The sequence below is a fragment of the Poromitra crassiceps genome, assembly GCF_964638095.1.
Source record: "Poromitra crassiceps genome assembly, chromosome: 7".
Classification (NCBI taxonomy): domain Eukaryota; kingdom Metazoa; phylum Chordata; class Actinopteri; order Beryciformes; family Melamphaidae; genus Poromitra; species Poromitra crassiceps.
In genome coordinates this window covers 51,086,874-51,104,373 of record NC_139628.1, presented here as the reverse complement: position 1 = coordinate 51,104,373, position 17,500 = coordinate 51,086,874, and the positions used below count along the sequence as shown (strand labels likewise).

Here is a 17,500-nt window from a genome sequence, read left to right as displayed (position 1 = left end):
TCAGCCACTCCACCGTGCTGCGCTGCTCGAAAAGAAGACAGACAATGTTCCACCTCCAATTCCATGTCCACTCAACCACTTAAAGATACACTCAAAGCATGCTGGGAAAGATTGTCTGGAAAAGGGCAGGGGGGGGGGGTGCGCTTAAGAGCGCAAACACTCAATGGAGACAAAAGAGAGATTATTTTAACCGTCAAGCAGAGCAGAGAACCCGCAGAGGGTGGAGCAGCAACCAGGATAAATATATATTTTTTAAATGCACTAATGGGGGGTAAAAATGGGATAAAAAAAAAATTGGGGGGGTGGGGCACCACACAAAAATCAAAAACAACTAGAACGACCGCAACGCGGACTTATGCCTCCGCCATTAGTTCATTCTTGAGTCCAAGTGGATGTTGGAGCCAAATTGGAAGAAATTGCATCAAGGCGTTTCTTTGCAGAATTGGATATTTGAGCCAAATGTGAAGAAATTTAGTCAAGGTGTTACTGAGATATGGCGTTACCGAGCTTGAAAATGGCATTTGTTAGGTCACTGTGACCTTGACCTTTGACCTTTGATAACCAAAATGGAATCAGTTCATCCTTGAGCCTAAGTGAATGTTTAAGGCGAATCTGATGAAATTCCGTCCAGGCGTTCCTCAGATATCGCGTTAACAAGCTTGAAAATGGCGTTTGAGAGGTCACAGTGACCTTGACCTTTGACCTTTGACCACCAAAATCTAATCAGATCATCCTTGAGCCTAATTGAATGTTTATGGTGAATGTGATGAAATTCCGTCCAGGCGTTCCTCAGATATCGCGTTAACAAGCTTGAAAATGGCGTTGGAGAGGTCACAGTGACCTTGACCTTTGACCTTTGACCACCAAAATCTAATCAGATCATCCTTGAGCCTAAGTGAATGTTTAAGGCGAATCTGATGAAATTCCGTCCAGGCGTTCCTCAGATATCGCGTTAACAAGCTTGAAAATGGTGTTCGAGAGGTCACAGTGACCTTGACCTTTGACCTTTGACCACCAAAATCTAATCAGATCATCCTTGAGCCTAAGTGAATGTTTAAGGCGAATCTGATGAAATTCCGTCCAGGCGTTCCTCAGATATCGCGTTAACAAGCTTGAAAATGGCGTTCGAGAGGTCACAGTGACCTTGACCTTTGACCTTTGACCACCAAAATGTAATCAGATCATCCTTGAGCCTAAGTGAATGTTTAAGGCGAATCTGATGAAATTCCGTCCAGGCGTTCCTCAGATATCGCGTTAACAAGCTTGAAAATGGCGTTCGAGAGGTCACAGTGACCTTGACCTTTGACCTTTGACCACCAAAATCTAATCAGATCATCGTTGAGCCTAAGTGAATGTTTAAGGCGAATCTGAAGAAATTCCGTCAAGGCGTTCCTCAGATATCGCGTTAACAAGCTTGAAAATGGCGTTCGAGAGGTCACAGTGACCTTGACCTTTGACCTTTGACCACCAAAATCTAATCAGATCATCCTTGAGCTTAAGTGAATGTTTAAGGCGAATCTGATGAAATTCCGTCAAGGCGTTCCTCAGATATCGCGTTAACAAACATCCGTACGGACGTACGTACGGACGGCCGGCCGTACGGACGGACAACCCGGATCCATAATGCCTTCGGCCTGGCTTCGCCGGCGGAGGCATAAAAAGTGAGGGGCTGTCTGCTATAGGCTAATTAACAAGAAGTTGATCACAATACCATTCAACAATGGAGAGATGCATCCTCATAATAATAATAATCATAATAATTATTATTTATTTATTTTTCACAAAGATCGGAATGTTTTGCAAATGATTTGGCGGCCCGCTTGCAATTTCTTTGCGGCCCGCCAGTCGGCCCGCGGCCCGCAGGTTGGGAGTGTCTGTTAAAAGTGTGTGTGTGTGTGGGGGGGGGGGGGGGGGTTTGGGGGAACAGGAAGTGGAGAAGACTAGCACAACAAGAAAGAAAGAAGATAAAGAATTCAACTGGATGTGTGGAAGCGAGCAGAGACAGAAACAGGCATCAGACACGGGACGGCTACACTTGAAGTAAACTTGAATGAAAAGCGAGCATGCTTTCAAAGTTCAGATATTTTAGAGACGGCAAACACGAAAATACACTCTGAAAGCAGTTCTCAAATCCAGGCACTAATGAAAACCCAAAGCACTTGTTTTTGAGAGATATATATATATACTGTACTTATATATCAAATGGAATATTTCACTTGTAGACAACACATAGCATCGCTGAAAAGGGTGATTTAAATTTGCTAAGACAATATCTGTGAGCCTTGTTGGGGTATACTGAGAGAAACACGAGCAGAAAGAGACAGAGAACGCGCTCTTGTGTGTCACAAATTCAACACCAGTGCCTGCGCTGTCTTGGGATGCTGTTAATTGTTACGAAGGAGAGCTTAATGAGTAACGGATCTAATTAAAGTGCTGATGAATTAAACCCTCTCTCTCGCTCGTATTGTACACGTAGAATACCTTTCCACCAGAGACGGTTCCGGCTGTAGACGTTGTCAGGTAGGGATTAAAAGCAGGAGAAAAAATATCCCGCAAGTGTATCGCTTCAACCAATCACGATCTAAGATGCTGTTCATCTGGCTGTTATCTTGACTATACTGGCGAGCGAATGATCCAGTTGCGTACAGTAGCTAAGGGATGGTGGGTGGGGGGGGGGGATTAAGAGTTGAACCTCTCTGCCAGCTCCACAGAGAACTACAAATCCCAGTTGTCCTGAATATCCATCAAACTTCTCAGACCAATCTAATGGGCCAAATAATGTCCTATACAAATGACAACTGACTATAAATGATGCCAGTAAAATTATTTGTATATATATATATACAAATAATTTTCAGTAATCAGTAAAATTATTTGTATATATATATATATATATATGTCCAGTAAAATTATTTGTATTTGTATTATATATATATATATACAAATAATTTTACTGTAATCATTTTACTATATATATATATATATATAGCCGCAGATGGTTCTCGGCTATGCATGGGAAATGGGAGAATTCTGCATGGAATTTCATCTGTAAAGCCTGGGGGAAAATGGCAACATACTTTGATGATGATACTTGAATTTGTTATATTTTTATTTTATTACTTTTTTTTATATTTTTATTTTTTAACTTATATTATTTTTTTTGTCTATAGCTCACTCTGTCGGTTGGTTGGTCCACAAAAAAATAAAGACATTTGCATATCTGGTCGCAGCTATTGTGAATGGTGCTTGGGGCGGGCTGTGGAGATAAACACGCCACACACTTTGTTTGTGGGCGCGCGTCGTCGCTTCTGACTTTCTTTACCTTGTGGTGTTCAAATGACCTTAAACACACTACAGCTCCATCACCTTACGGGCTGTGGGAAAAGGGGAGGGGCTGTTGGGGCAGGATGGGGTGGGGGGGGGAGATGTCTCCAATAGCTCGTTCATCATGTTAGATTAAATACTCCACTCCACTGAACTTGAACGGGGCAACAGTCTACCTCTCTCTCCCTCTCTCTCTCCCTCTCTCTCTCTCTCTCTCTCTCTCTCTCTCCCTCCCTCCCTCCCCCTCTCTCTCTCTCTCTCTCTCTCTCTCTCACAAACCCAGCGAGGCTCGCTTCTCATTGGTGCGTCCTCTGCATGGAAGCAGCGCTCTCTCACTTCATCTTTCTTCTGCGTCTTTTCCCCTCCGTCTCCATTTCTCTCTCTGTCGCTGTCTGTCTATTATTGTCAGCCCCGCCTCTCTCTTCTTCCACCTCAGCCCGCCTCTCTCTTCCTCCACAGCCCCGCCTCTCTCTTCTTCCACCTCAGCCCCGCCTCTCTCTTCCTCCACAGCCCCGCCTCTCTCTTCCACCTCAGCCCCGCCTCTCTCTTCCTCCTCGCTAGGAAAGAAGAGGAAGAAAAAAACGCACCACCGCCGCGGCTGCCGACGCATTTATGCCGGGGATTTAGCGTGTAAGCTGAAATAATACAATTAACTTGTTCTCTCTCTCTCTCTGATTCTCCCTCTCTCTCTCTCTCTGATTCTCCCTCTCTCTCTCTCTCTCTCTCTGATTCTCTCTCTCTCTCTCTCTCTCTCTCTCTCTCTCTCTCCGCTTTCTCCCGCTCGCTCGGATCAAGGCCGCGGAAATGTGCTGACACGGGCGCGAAAACAAAGATTGTTTGTTCACGCTAATGAAGAAAATAATGAAAGGCAAACAAACAAAACAACCAGAGAGGGCCAAACCAAATGAGAGCAAAGGAGGAAGCGAACGCGTGTCGCATTATTAAATATGCGCCAGGCACTTGACGAAACAGTATCACGAGTCATCTCAGATAGAGGATCTTTGTCGCCGGGCGGGACAGGACAGGAGTAGGCAGGGAACAGATTGTATCGACGTGAGTGAGCGGGGGACTATCGGGTGCTTAATTGGGCCGGCATCAAAAAAAAGAAGGAGAGATTTGAGAGAAACTATGCATAAGAGAGAAAGCTATCTCTCCTTTATTCAGCAGCTAACAGGCGATATCAGCTCGCTTATCCAAAAGACAAGAGGGTAATACTTTATTTGACAATAGCCTTACTCGTGAATAAACCAGCGAATGAACCTATGGGCAAAGTATTCGAAGAGAAGTACCCAATAATACTCTGTAAGACTGCATTGTCTTAGCTCAGGGGTTCCCAAACTTTTCCGTCCAACCAAGTACCACTACGTACTAGGGGTGTCACGATATTTCGTTGCACGATATATCGCGATATCGAAACGTCACAATATCGATATCGTCAGAAAAAAATAAAATCGTAAAAAAAAAAAAAAAAATCCCCTGAATAATAATAGAACAAATTTAGCAGAATCAACACGCATGAGTGAGGGGGTAGACTACTACTGGCATGGCAAAACAGCTCAAGGGGTACATAAGATTACATAAGTTTAGGGACCATTGAGCATGAGTTATTTAAGAAATAGATTGTATACTTTATTTTTCTTTCACCATGCAACAAACATTTAGGTTGTGACAGTGTGACACATTCTATTGCAAGAGAAGCATTATCTTCCATGTTGTTTTCCAGTTATTATAATAACAATTTCCTAAAACAGCATTTGTTTTGTATTTTGTGTATTTGAAATGAAAGACTATTTTTCCAGAATTTTCCCAGGGTTCCCTTGAAAAGAGGTTTCGATTTCAACGGGACTCACATGGTTAAATAAATGATAAATAAATACATAAAAATTATTTACTTTTGTAAAAAAAAATATTGTTAAAATATCGTATCGTATCGTTATCGTGAACCCAATATCATGTATCGTATCGTATCGTGAAATTAGTGTATCGTGACACCCCTACTATGTACCAAACCACATTTCCCAGGGACCACTTCCACTGCGTATACCAACCACCAACCACCAAGGCCGGATTAACCATAGGGCAACCGGGGCAGGTGCCCCGGGGCCCTCGGGGTGAAGGGGCCCTCCAAAAAAAAAAAAAAAAAAAAAAAAAAAAATGGTCGGGCTCATGTTGGGCTCCACAGAACTATGACACAAATCTAAGACCAATCAGGACAAAATAAAATGTGTTTCCAAGAAGATTAAGTCTGATGATTTAGTCTCATTGGATGCCTGTGGGCAAGTGGTGACCAGGGGCGCGGGAAGTGGGGGTGCTTGTGGTGCTGCGGCACCCTCTGCTGTTTTGTATTGGAAATGTAATGTCATTTATATTTTCATCATTGTAAAGCCACAGCACAGTGAAGAGGATATTAATGTGAAGATTAGCCTCTTCCTTTTGCTCTCAGAGTGCATCAGATTCATGCATTTTACTTTAAAATGTACAAAATTTCTTTGTCCAGGGGGGGCAGAGCCCCCCCTACAAACCCCCCAGTCAGACTAATATGCTACTAGCTGGTTCAAAAGGGTCACACACACACACACACACACACACACACACACACACACACACACACACACACACACACACACACACACACACACACACACACACACACGTACGTTTATGTAAAAACTGTTGCCTGTAAAAAATTAGAAAGTTAAAAAAAACTCTGGCGGACCACCAGGCAGAGCCCAACGGACCACCAGTGGTCCGCGGACCACAGTTTGGGAACCAATGGTCTAGCTCACTGGTTCCCAAACTGGGGTACGCGGGTACGTGGAGGTACTACAGGGGGCACTTGAGAGAAAGGGGAAAATGTAAACATGTAAGATCATGAAAATTATGTTAAAATAAATCTGCTCAGGAGGCACGAATTGCAACTCTTTCACTCCATTTCTTATTTTGTAATGTTATATTCTTCAAAAGGTGGGTTATCACTCATTCATTGCTTCATATGTTATAGTTTTATCTTGCCGTTTTCTAAGCAAAATGTTGTAGTCAGGTAAAGGAGGTACATGGATTCAGAAATCAGGGAAAGCACTACCACTGATGTAGCTTAAAGTGTAACTTACCCCCAAAACAGCCTAAAACTTTTTTCAGTTTTTAACCAATATATATGGCTTTTGGGATGGTATGTGAAGGATTCTGGTCAAAATCTCCACATTTGAGACCAGTCTGTTACAATTTTACAAACCCCTATCATTTCAGCAGCATACGTTCCCTCTATGGGTTCAAACCTGTTTTTTTTGCACCCTCAAATGAATGGCCGATTTGGTAAATCGTTACGTCACGGTGGTATTTGCATCATGTCTAATCGCCTACTGTGGCTAATGTTAGCGGCTAGCTAGTTACGTTACATGGCAGTAAAACGCCACTGAATGACCAAATTGATATAACTTTTAACCATTTCGAGTAACACTGTTTCCATACAGATCACCAGCGTTAGTTTGTTGTTTATAACGTGGCTATATTTATCACGTTCTCGATCTATCTATCTCTGATACACTGAGAATACTGGGAGGCGGGCCATAGCGTCTTTGTCGATGATTTGATTTGACAGTTCTGGGCAGTTCTGGCGTTGGCCAATCCTGGCGTGTTCCACCCCCCAAATCGATTGTGTTCTGGCGCAAAGCGAGTGGGTTCCAGGACGAAACAGGCTCGAGCCAACGGCGTTCTCTTTAGAGCAGCGCAGTAAATACAATATTGCTGGAATGCGATGTCCTCTGCATTCTACCACAAATAAAGACATTACTATTTGTTTTATTTTGTATCTTTACATACTTATTGGCCAAGTTATGTTAGTTTATGGGCTAGGAATTCTGCCAGGGTACAGAAGGGCATATAGGCGGCCATCTTGCAGGCAGAGTTTTCAAATCTGGGGGGGGGGGGGGGGGGGGGGGGGGGGGGTCAGTCCCCCTTTAACACATCGGACAATGAGATGATTTCGATCAGTTGCTGACCAATGGGCCAAAAAGTCTGTAGTCCTATGATGTAAATGGCCCTTACTGTATAGTAGTGGGCGGTACACCAGCAGAAATGATACTCTCGTAGAGGGTTTAAGGTTTAAGCCTATATACTCTACTGGATGTGCCAAAAATGCTGCAGGCAAAAATCTTTGCATTTTTATGTTGCACAAACCTGAGGTCAAACTGCTCGCCGTGTGGCCGTGTGCGTTATAGCAAGCAGAGGCGCCGAGCTGGAGGGAAGTCAACCTCCTAATCTCCTACTAAACGAAAGCCAATGGAATAAAAGACGAACAAAAGACGGGTCTAACAAGGGGGGGGGCAGCCACCACCAGCGTGTGTCAGACACGGAACTATCACCTGCAAACTCTGTCACATGACCAGCAGCCAATTTGACCACCATTGAAGGGTGGTGGGGGTGGGGGGGGGGGGGGGGCAGTCATTTAGGTCATTTTGATTACTAATATACATACAGAATATAGCAACATTACCAACCTCTATGAAAACAAACAAAAATATTTGCCATTTCATTTCAATACAAGAGGAATTCTCGATTCTCTATTCACCTTATGTAGCCACACCCATTTAACCCGCTTGTGTGGTTGTGTCACGACTTCCGGCAAAAAAAAAAAAAAAGAATAAGAAAAACGCCGGCTGGCGGCTGCTCCAATATCTCTCAATTAACTAATAATTTAGCCAATTGTATGCAATTATACGAAATAAAACAAACGGCAATGTCTAAGAATGCAATGCCATGTAACTGGCTCGTTAATTCTCGCATCCCAGGGAATTAAGTTAACGTCTGCGGGTCTTATAGACGTAAGTGGCTCGCGCTGCGCTCGGAGGAGAGAAAACCATCTGAAGCTTTCTTTGTTAGAGTCCAGGTATGTTTTACAAGAAAGTGCTCGTCATTGTCGACGATAACGTTATCTGACCTGGCTACGTTCTTTGTTTTACCCCCTGCACTGTCCGCTACAAAAACAACTCTCTTCTTCTGACGTTCTTTTGTATTTTGCGCCGTGACCGCCGGAAGTGTTAACACGACCCGGAAGAATTTGGCCCACCCCCGCGTCTGAACATAAGGTGAATAGAGACACTGCATGAAATAGGCCACGCCCATCATTTTCACTTCCATACACCAGCGCCATTTTCCTTGAATTAAACATAGCTAAAAGCTGTTGTGTGGTGGGGCTACGCAGACAACAAATATAAAAAAAAATTGCAGATTAAAGTTTTTTTGTACTCCCTCCGAGCAAAACAAGGAAGCCATTGAGAATTGGCGAAAGAAGAAAAATGTGTATGTAGCTGTCAAGGAAGTAAGTTGGAGTGTTCATCTTCCGTATATATGATCTTTGTGTGCAACACGCGACCATGCACGCGACATAGGAGAACGCCAGGATTGGGGGGAGTTTTTAGGAGATGTGCCAGATGTCTGTGTCAAGACGAGCTGAACGTCGACGTGTAAGAATCCATACAGTAAAAAGATCTTACGGATTATAGTTCACCCCTAAATCTAAATTCACTCATTCAATTGACACAGGGGGGGGGGGGGGGGGGTGGTGAGAATTTTCATTTTGGGGTGAACTATCCCTTTAATTCCCAAGCCAAATAATTGACCTTTTGAACAACGTCGGCACCTGCTCTTGCAAAAGGAATGGCGGCATGAAATTAAAATACATTATTATGGGTCACTAGCTACTATAAAAACCACATTATGGGTCACTAGCTACTGTAAAAACCACATTATGGGTCACTAGCTACTGTATAAACCACATTATGGGTCACTAGCTACTGTATAAACCACATTATGGGTCACTAGCTACTGTATAAACCACATTATGGGTCACTAGCTACTGTATAAATCATCCAAAGTCCACTGCTTGCAAAAATAGTTTTTGTGGAGAGATTGAGGAAGTGCTTTTAAAACAGTGACGGATTTGCTTGCAGGTATATAGCAACATGTTGCCCTTGCAGATAAACAGAGTTTTAAAGCATTCGTATGCAATATGGCCAGTATTATTATAATATATATTTCCACCACATCTCTGTCAACCACGAAATATCTCTCCAGCAATTTCACACACACACACACACACACACACACACACACACACACACACACACACACACACACACACACACACACACACATATACTTTTTTTTTTTTTTTTGCATTATGCATTGGCGAACAAACAACCCGGCATCTCTGTCATATGTGCACTGCTCTGTCGAGAGGGAAGTCCCGGCAGTGTTGGAAGTACCTGTTCTGTTTTGCAGAGTCTGACTTTACTCCCCACCAGGGACACCAGCAGTCTGCCTTTGTAGCCGCGTAGCTCCAGCAAGCCTCGCCTGTGTGTGGAGGAGGAGGAGGGGGAGAGAGGGGGGGCGGCGCCGGCGTCGGGGGGCCGCGCCGAGCCGCGGGCGGGGGGGGGCCGCGCCGAGCCGCGGGCGGGGGGGCGCGTGGCCGTCTGAAGAGCTTCCATCCACTCCTGGCGCTCCCCTGTGAGCGTGTGTGCGTTTGAGAGAGACAGAGAGAGAGAGAGAGAGAGAGCGGGAGAGAGATGTGTGGATGCAAGTATGTGAGAGGGAGAGAGAGGGGGACAGAGAGAGGGAGAGAGAGGCAGGGAGAGAGAGAGGCAGGGAGAGAGAGAGAGAGAGGGAGGGAGAGAGGGAGAGAGAGGGACAGAGAGAGAGGGAGAGAGCGGGAGAGAGATGTGTGGATGCAGGTATGTGAGAGGGAGAGAGAGGGGGACAGAGTGAGAGGGACGGAGAGAGGGAGAGAGCGGGAGAGAGATGTGGATGCAAGTATGTGAGAGGGAGAGAGAGGGGGACAGAGAGAGAGGGACAGAGAGAGGGAGGGAGAGAGAGAGAGAGGGAGGGAGAGCGGGAGAGAGAGGGACAGAGAGAGAGGGAGAGAGCGGGAGAGAGATGTGTGGATGCAGGTATGTGAGAGGGAGAGAGAGGGGGACAGAGTGAGAGGGACGGAGAGAGGGAGAGAGCGGGAGAGAGATGTGGATGCAAGTATGTGAGAGGGAGAGAGAGGGGGACAGAGAGAGAGGGACAGAGAGAGGGAGGGAGAGAGAGAGAGAGGGAGGGAGAGCGGGAGAGAGAGGGACAGAGAGAGAGGGAGGGACAGAGAGAGAGAGGGACAGAGAGAGAGAGAGGGAGAGCGGGAGAGAGAGGGACAGAGAGAGAGGGAGGGACAGAGAGAGAGAGGGACAGAGAGAGGGAGGGAGGGACAGAAAGAGAGAGGGGGGAGAGATGTGGATGCAAGTATGTGAGAGGGGGAGAGAGAGAGTGAGAGAGACAAAGAGGGACAGAGACATTGTGGGAGGGAGAGAGAGATGGAGGGGGGAAGAGAGGGAGAGGGAGAGAGAGAGGGAGAGGGTGAGAGATACAAGCATGTATGTGTGAGAGTGTGTGTGTGTGTGTGTGTGTGTGTGTGTGTGTGTGTGTGTGTTTGTGTGTGTGTGTGTGTGTGTGTGTGTGTGTGCGCACGTGTGAAAGAGAGAGAGAGAGAGAGAGAGAGAGAGAGAGAGAGAGATGAAGGAAAAACAGACAAAAGAGAGATGAGGGCATCTTAAAGCCTTTTAATCACATCACACATACTGTTAATTCATCATCTTTCTTTCTCTTTAGCCGTCCCGTAAGATGCACGCGCATAATGAGATGCACGCATAATGAGCCAGTAAATCCCACTATAAAGAAAAGTGGTTGAAACACAGGATGAGTCACAATCGGGGGAGAAATGAAAACACAGCAGCATCCCGCAACGCCCAAAAGTGCTAAGTGGAGCTGGAGATAAACGGCTGCGTGACGTGACACTTTGCGAGCCTGCAGCGGCGGGACTCATTGGAGTCGGAGAAGAAGAATTAATTTGTTTAGCTCGTCGTGAGAAGCAGCCACAGTTCTGTGAATCCGCTAATTTGTCTCGACCTGCGAGCGACGCGATGACGCCGCCGCCGCGCTGACAGGCGTGAGAATTAGCTCCCTTTTATTAGGCTGTAGTAATCACAAACGAGACGGCTTGACCATCGCAAATCCACCAGCTCTCCATTGAAACGGTATCATTCGCTTTGTAATGACCTTTTTAAATGCTCGTTTACATTCTTGCGATGATGATGATGATGATGATGATGATGATGATGGCGCTAGAAAAAAATCTGCGGCGCCGAGGTAAACAGAATTATGCACTCTGTTGTCGTTGAGCTTTTATTTATTTATGTATTACATCGTATGGTGGCATTGAATCGTACAGTGACATAAGAATATCGCCCCGTCCCTAGTTGTGAAAACGGTAGCATTTTGAACCATAGAGCGCATGCGTATGATAAATACGTAGCTACCGCGGCGTCACGAATTTGTTTTGCTTTTGAAGCCACGGGTTTGGCATTTTCACCACGTCGCCATGTTGCTTATTTGGAGCGAGAAGGGACGTCAATTTGAAGTGCCCCAGTGCCACCTGCTATTGGTCCACGATCAGCAAGCTGCACGACCACTGGACAGGCGACCTGTCAATCACGCCCCCAAAACATATAAATAGGAGCATAATTGACTAAATGAACATCAGGCTGTATTGAAGATGACTTGAAAGTGGCGATTGAGACCATCAGCTCATTAGGAACGTGTTTACTGAGGCACTAAATCAAGTAAGAAGAAGTGTAATTTTCCCATTGACTTTCATACAATCAGACGTATTTCTGCAGCTAGTGGAGTCGCCCCCTACAGGCCATTAGATAGAAGGCAGGTTTAAGGCACTTCGCTTCACTTTGAACGAACGGCGCTACCCCCCTTAATTTGAAGGTAACATTGGTGCTAGAAGCACATGGTTAGAGCCACCGCCCTGTGACCGAAAGGTCACGAGTGAGCGTCCCCGAGCAAGACGAAGTCATCGTACGCTGCTCTGGATAAAGGTGTCAAGAACGAAAGAATGAAAGAAAGAAAGAAAGAAAGAAAGAAAGAAAGAAAGAAAGAAAGAAAGAAAGAAAGAAAGAAAGAAAGAAAGAAAGGCATCAGGGTAGTGCAGCGGTAGATTCCCTGCCTACCAACATGAGGGTCGCAGGTTCGAAGCCCCCGTGTTACCTCCGGCTTGGTCGGGCGTCCATACACGTATAATTGGCTGTGTCTGTGGGTGGGAAGCCGTATTAGGGATTGTATTCCCTGGTCGCTGCACTAGCGCCTCCTATGGTCACTCGGGGCGCCTGTTCGAGGGGGACGCGAACTGGGGGGGAATAGATTAGATGAGATAATTTTATTTGGTCTCCCTTAGGAGAAACCTGTCTTTGGAAGAAAAGCCCATATGCTACAACGGACCAAACGACAGTAGAGACATAGTGCAAGACATGATGTGGTGAACAACACCAGGCCCAACACCATGGGCAACAACACTGTCATACAGGAAGAATGATGTGTGACATCACCCCAGGTGTGACATCACCTGCCAGGTGAAAAGAAGCAGCTGGCGACTGCACATGTATCGGAGGAAGCATAGTCTCGACAACTCTCCCCAGATGGACAGAGCGGGTGGAGCAGGGGGGAATTGGCCGAGGACAATAGACCCTTTTCACGGGGGCCATTTTGTGTCGAAAGGGCAGTTTAAACACACACGTGCAAGCAAAACACTAATGAGGGTGTTCCAAATTCCAATCCTGGAAGTTTGAAACGCTCATTAGTGTTTTGCTTGCATCTGTGTTTACCCTGCCTTTTGGACACAAAATGGCCTCCGTGAAAAGGGTCGACACTGAGCGTTTTTTCCTGACAAAGCACAGAGTGTGATCAGCTTGTGGAATAAGTAAAATGCACTTCTTTTCAAAACCTGCGGGGGGGCCAAGATACCTTCATCATCATCGGGAGGGAATAAAAACCCCCAGCAACACTCAAAGTGACAGGATGACAGACACGTTTCTAAAATACACAAAGTGACAAAGCGAGCGCACGCTCGCACAGACGCCGGCGCCAGACGGGAGGGGGGGGGCGTCGCCCGCAATCACACCCTCCGTTTCAACAAATGTATTTTTGGAGACGCCCGTGGATCTGTGCAAACAACAGGCCAGAGGATCGTTGTTCTCCAAACACATCGACAGCACTGGAGAGACAACATCTGAATCCCCGTCTTCTCTTACTATATTCAGCGTTGGTTGTGTAATTGCGTCTGGCCACAGGAGAACACACAAGGCGGATCAACTCAGATAGCGAGGTGGGGGAGGCGTGATCTCTTCTTCCCTCCCTGTTGTTACGTTGCCAATTCTCCGCCTGAAGAGGAAGAACCGCCGCCAAACACAAATCATGTCAGCACAATCGATTTGAACCGCTCGCTACGTCGGCTAAGGAAACACCAGGAAATGTTTGCCGGAGTTTAACAAATAATACTGTTGAAGCATGTCGATTTACGAGGCTGAATAACATGAATAATGAATTGCCTACACAGTATATAGGAGGAGCAGTTGCTGGGTCCACACATGCCATATTTTGCAGACCTCCCGTTAAAGGATGAGTTCACCCAAAATGAAAATCATTATCTAGTCGTCGTCGTCGTCCACCAAACCCCCCCCCCCCCGCGGCTGTGTATGAGAAAGTGTATGAGACTTTCTGCTCATGCAGTGAAGCTTCCAGCTCAAAAAAGGGTGTACATGACGTCTTTTTCAAGTCAGCTTGACATCTCAGGGCTTGTGGAGACTTGGCTCACGCCAGATGGGGTATGGAGCCACCTTTTTAAAGACAACTCATCTGAGATGACAGTTTGAGAGGCGGGCCATAGTAGCATGTCGATGATTTGATTTGACAATTCTGGGGACTGGATTTGGCATTGGCCAATCCTGGCGTGTTCTGCCCCCAAATGTAGCGGGATTCAGGGTGTTGTGGTGCTATGCAAGTGTAGCCAGCTGCCTTTGTGTGGAGCGGAGCGGAGGGTGAGCGGCCGGGGTCTGAATTCGGCCTTAACTACGTTAACTCACGTTATCCTGGAATGCCATTTTTCCGAGCCAGTTACATTTCTTTGCATTCTTAGACATTACCGTTTGCTTTATTTTGTATGTTACAGTACATACAATTCGCCAAGTTAGTAGTTGGTTTATGGGCTAGAAATCCTGCCCGATTACAGACACTAGTGACTGCAAAACACTTTTAATTATGAATGAAAACACACCGTGCAGTGTTAATCAGACAGCGTGTGTGATGCCAGGGATGGTGGCTACAGAACGATGTCCTCTAACCATGGAAGGATCAAAAGAAACCAAGACTGAGGAGGCAGTATTCACACACGCCCCTGGGGCTATAGCGGGCGTTGGTGCCAAGTGGGACTGGGGGAAGTTACTGCCATGCAAGAAAAGTTTGGAAAACGGTGTGTCTTCCATTCCGGTTTGGATTCTCACGACAACCAAGTCCTCTCCTGAAATCAGAACTTTCCCCAACAACCTATTCCACCCCCTGAAAATGAAAAACACTGCCCAGACTGTTGATAATGTCCCTGTTTATGTCGGTTACACCTGTACTGTTTCCCTGAAATGAGACTCACTCAATCCCCCCCCCCACCCCGCCCCCTCCTAGCTTGACAGAGCCAACTGTGAGCTTCCATATGAACCCTCACAACGAATGGAAGGTGTGTCCTCAGCACTGAGCTCTCCATCTCCCGCTGTGGAGTAATGGGGAGGGCGGGCCCAGCGAGATGGCAATCACTCCGCAGTCTAGCCGGTGGCTGCTTCAAGGGTGCAAATTATCTCGAATGCGGCAGAGATGGCCGCTGTGGCATTGTCCTGACTTTACCTCCTGAACCGCTGTGACATTGTCCTGACTGTACCTCCTGAACCTCTGTGACATTGTCCTGCCTGTACCTCCTGAACCTCTGTGACATTGTTCTGACTGTACCTCCTGAACCTCTGTGACATTGTCCTGCCTGTACCTCCTGAACCTCTGTGACATTGTCCTGCCTGTACCTCCTGAACCTCTGTGACATTGTTCTGACTGTACCTCCTGAACCTCTGTGACATTGTCCTGATTGTACCTCCTGAACCTCTGTGACATTGTCCTGACTGTACCTCCTGAACCTCTGTGACATTGTCCTGACTGTACCTCCTGAACCTCTCTGACATTGTCCTGCCTGTACCTCCTGAACCTCTGTGACATTGTCCTGATTGTACCTCCTGAACCTCTGTGACATTGTCCTGACTGTACCTCCTGAACCTCTGTGACATTGTCCTGACTGTACCTCCTGAACCTCTGTGACATTGTCCTGCCTGTACCTCCTGAACCTCTGTGACATTGTCCTGACTGTACCTCCTGAACCTCTGTGACATTGTCCTGACTGTACCTCCTGAACCTCTGTGACATTGTCCTGACTGTACCTCCTGAACCTCTGTGACATTGTCCTGCCTGTACCTCCTGAACCTCTGTGACATTGTCCTGATTGTACCTCCTGAACCTCTGTGACATTGTTCTGACTGTACCTCCTGAACCTCTGTGACATTGTCCTGACTTTACCTCCTGAACCTCTGTGACATTGTCCTGATTGTACCTCCTGAACCTCTGTGACATTGTCCTGACTTTACCTCCTGAACCTCTGTGACATTGTCCTGATTGTACCTCCTGAACCTCTGTGACATTGTTCTGATTGTACCTCCTGAACCTCTATGACATTGTCCTGATTGTACCTCCTGAACCTCTGTGACATTGTTCTGACTGTACCTCCTGAACCTCTGTGACATTGTCCTGACTTTACCTCCTGAACCTCTGTGACATTGTCCTGATTGTACCTCCTGAACCTCTGTGACATTGTCCTGATTGTACCTCCTGAACCTCTGTGACATTGTCCTGACTGTACCTCCTGAACCTCTGTGACATTGTTCTGACTGTACCTCCTGAACCTCTGTGACATTGTCCTGATTGTACCTCCTGAACCTCTGTGACATTGTCCTGACTGTACCTCCTGAACCTCTGTGACATTGTCCTGACTGTACCTCCTGAACCTCTGTGACATTGTCCTGCCTGTACCTCCTGAACCTCTGTGACATTGTCCTGATTGTACCTCCTGAACCTCTGTGACATTGTCCTGACTGTACCTCCTGAACCTCTGTGACATTGTCCTGACTGTACCTCCTGAACCTCTGTGACATTGTCCTGCCTGTACCTCCTGAACCTCTGTGACATTGTCCTGACTGTACCTCCTGAACCTCTGTGACATTGTCCTGACTGTACCTCCTGAACCTCTGTGACATTGTCCTGACTGTACCTCCTGAACCTCTGTGACATTGTCCTGCCTGTACCTCCTGAACCTCTGTGACATTGTCCTGATTGTACCTCCTGAACCTCTGTGACATTGTTCTGACTGTACCTCCTGAACCTCTGTGACATTGTCCTGACTTTACCTCCTGAACCTCTGTGACATTGTCCTGATTGTACCTCCTGAACCTCTGTGACATTGTCCTGACTGTACCTCCTGAACCTCTGTGACATTGTCCTGATTGTACCTCCTGAACCTCTGTGACATTGTTCTGATTGTACCTCCTGAACCTCTATGACATTGTCCTGATTGTACCTCCTGAACCTCTGTGACATTGTTCTGACTGTACCTCCTGAACCTCTGTGACATTGTCCTGACTTTACCTCCTGAACCTCTGTGACATTGTCCTGATTGTACCTCCTGAACCTCTGTGACATTGTTCTGACTGTACCTCCTGAACCTCTGTGACATTGTCCTGATTGTACCTCCTGAACCTCTGTTCACCTTTCATGAGCAAAGTGTGGACATGTGCGTCCATTTGTGCTTGCGTGGCGTGCATAACATCTCCCACTTCTGACAAAAACCTCCTCCCCTCTGGGCATCCTATCCCAACGCACACCAGCCCCCTCACCTCCCAAATATCCTCCGACTGGTTGGTCGCAGACTCGACTCTCCTGGTCTGGCTCTCCTGGTCTGGCTCTCCTGGTCTGGCTAACCCCCCCCCCCCCCCCCCCCCCCCCCCATTATTCTTCACAAAGAGCAAGGCGTCAATAATGGATGGGCCTGCTCAATTATTAACTGCTCTTTACATCATGAGGCTTTACCGCTCCGTTCCCTCCCTGCTCTCTGAGTTCCATTACCTGTCCTGCGCTCACTTATTTGCCTCTTCATTTATTCAGGGCCTTCCTCTTTTCCTCTCCTCTTCTCCCGAGCTGCCAATCTGAGCCAGGGAGGAGGTGA

General features: G+C 46.7%; 1 protein-coding gene across 1 annotated transcript in view; it reads right to left on the bottom strand.

The window, feature by feature from the left end:
- The window catches only part of arap2 (ArfGAP with RhoGAP domain, ankyrin repeat and PH domain 2), a gene marked incomplete at both ends in the record, with an annotated part of 247,365 nt that overhangs the window by 186,214 nt on the left and 43,651 nt on the right, over positions 1–17,500 (bottom strand). Inside the window, one exon of the mRNA XM_083640202.1 lies at positions 9,588–9,826. Coding sequence (XP_083496328.1) covers positions 9,588–9,826 — 239 coding nt within the window. The remainder of the gene's footprint in view (positions 1–9,587; positions 9,827–17,500) is intronic.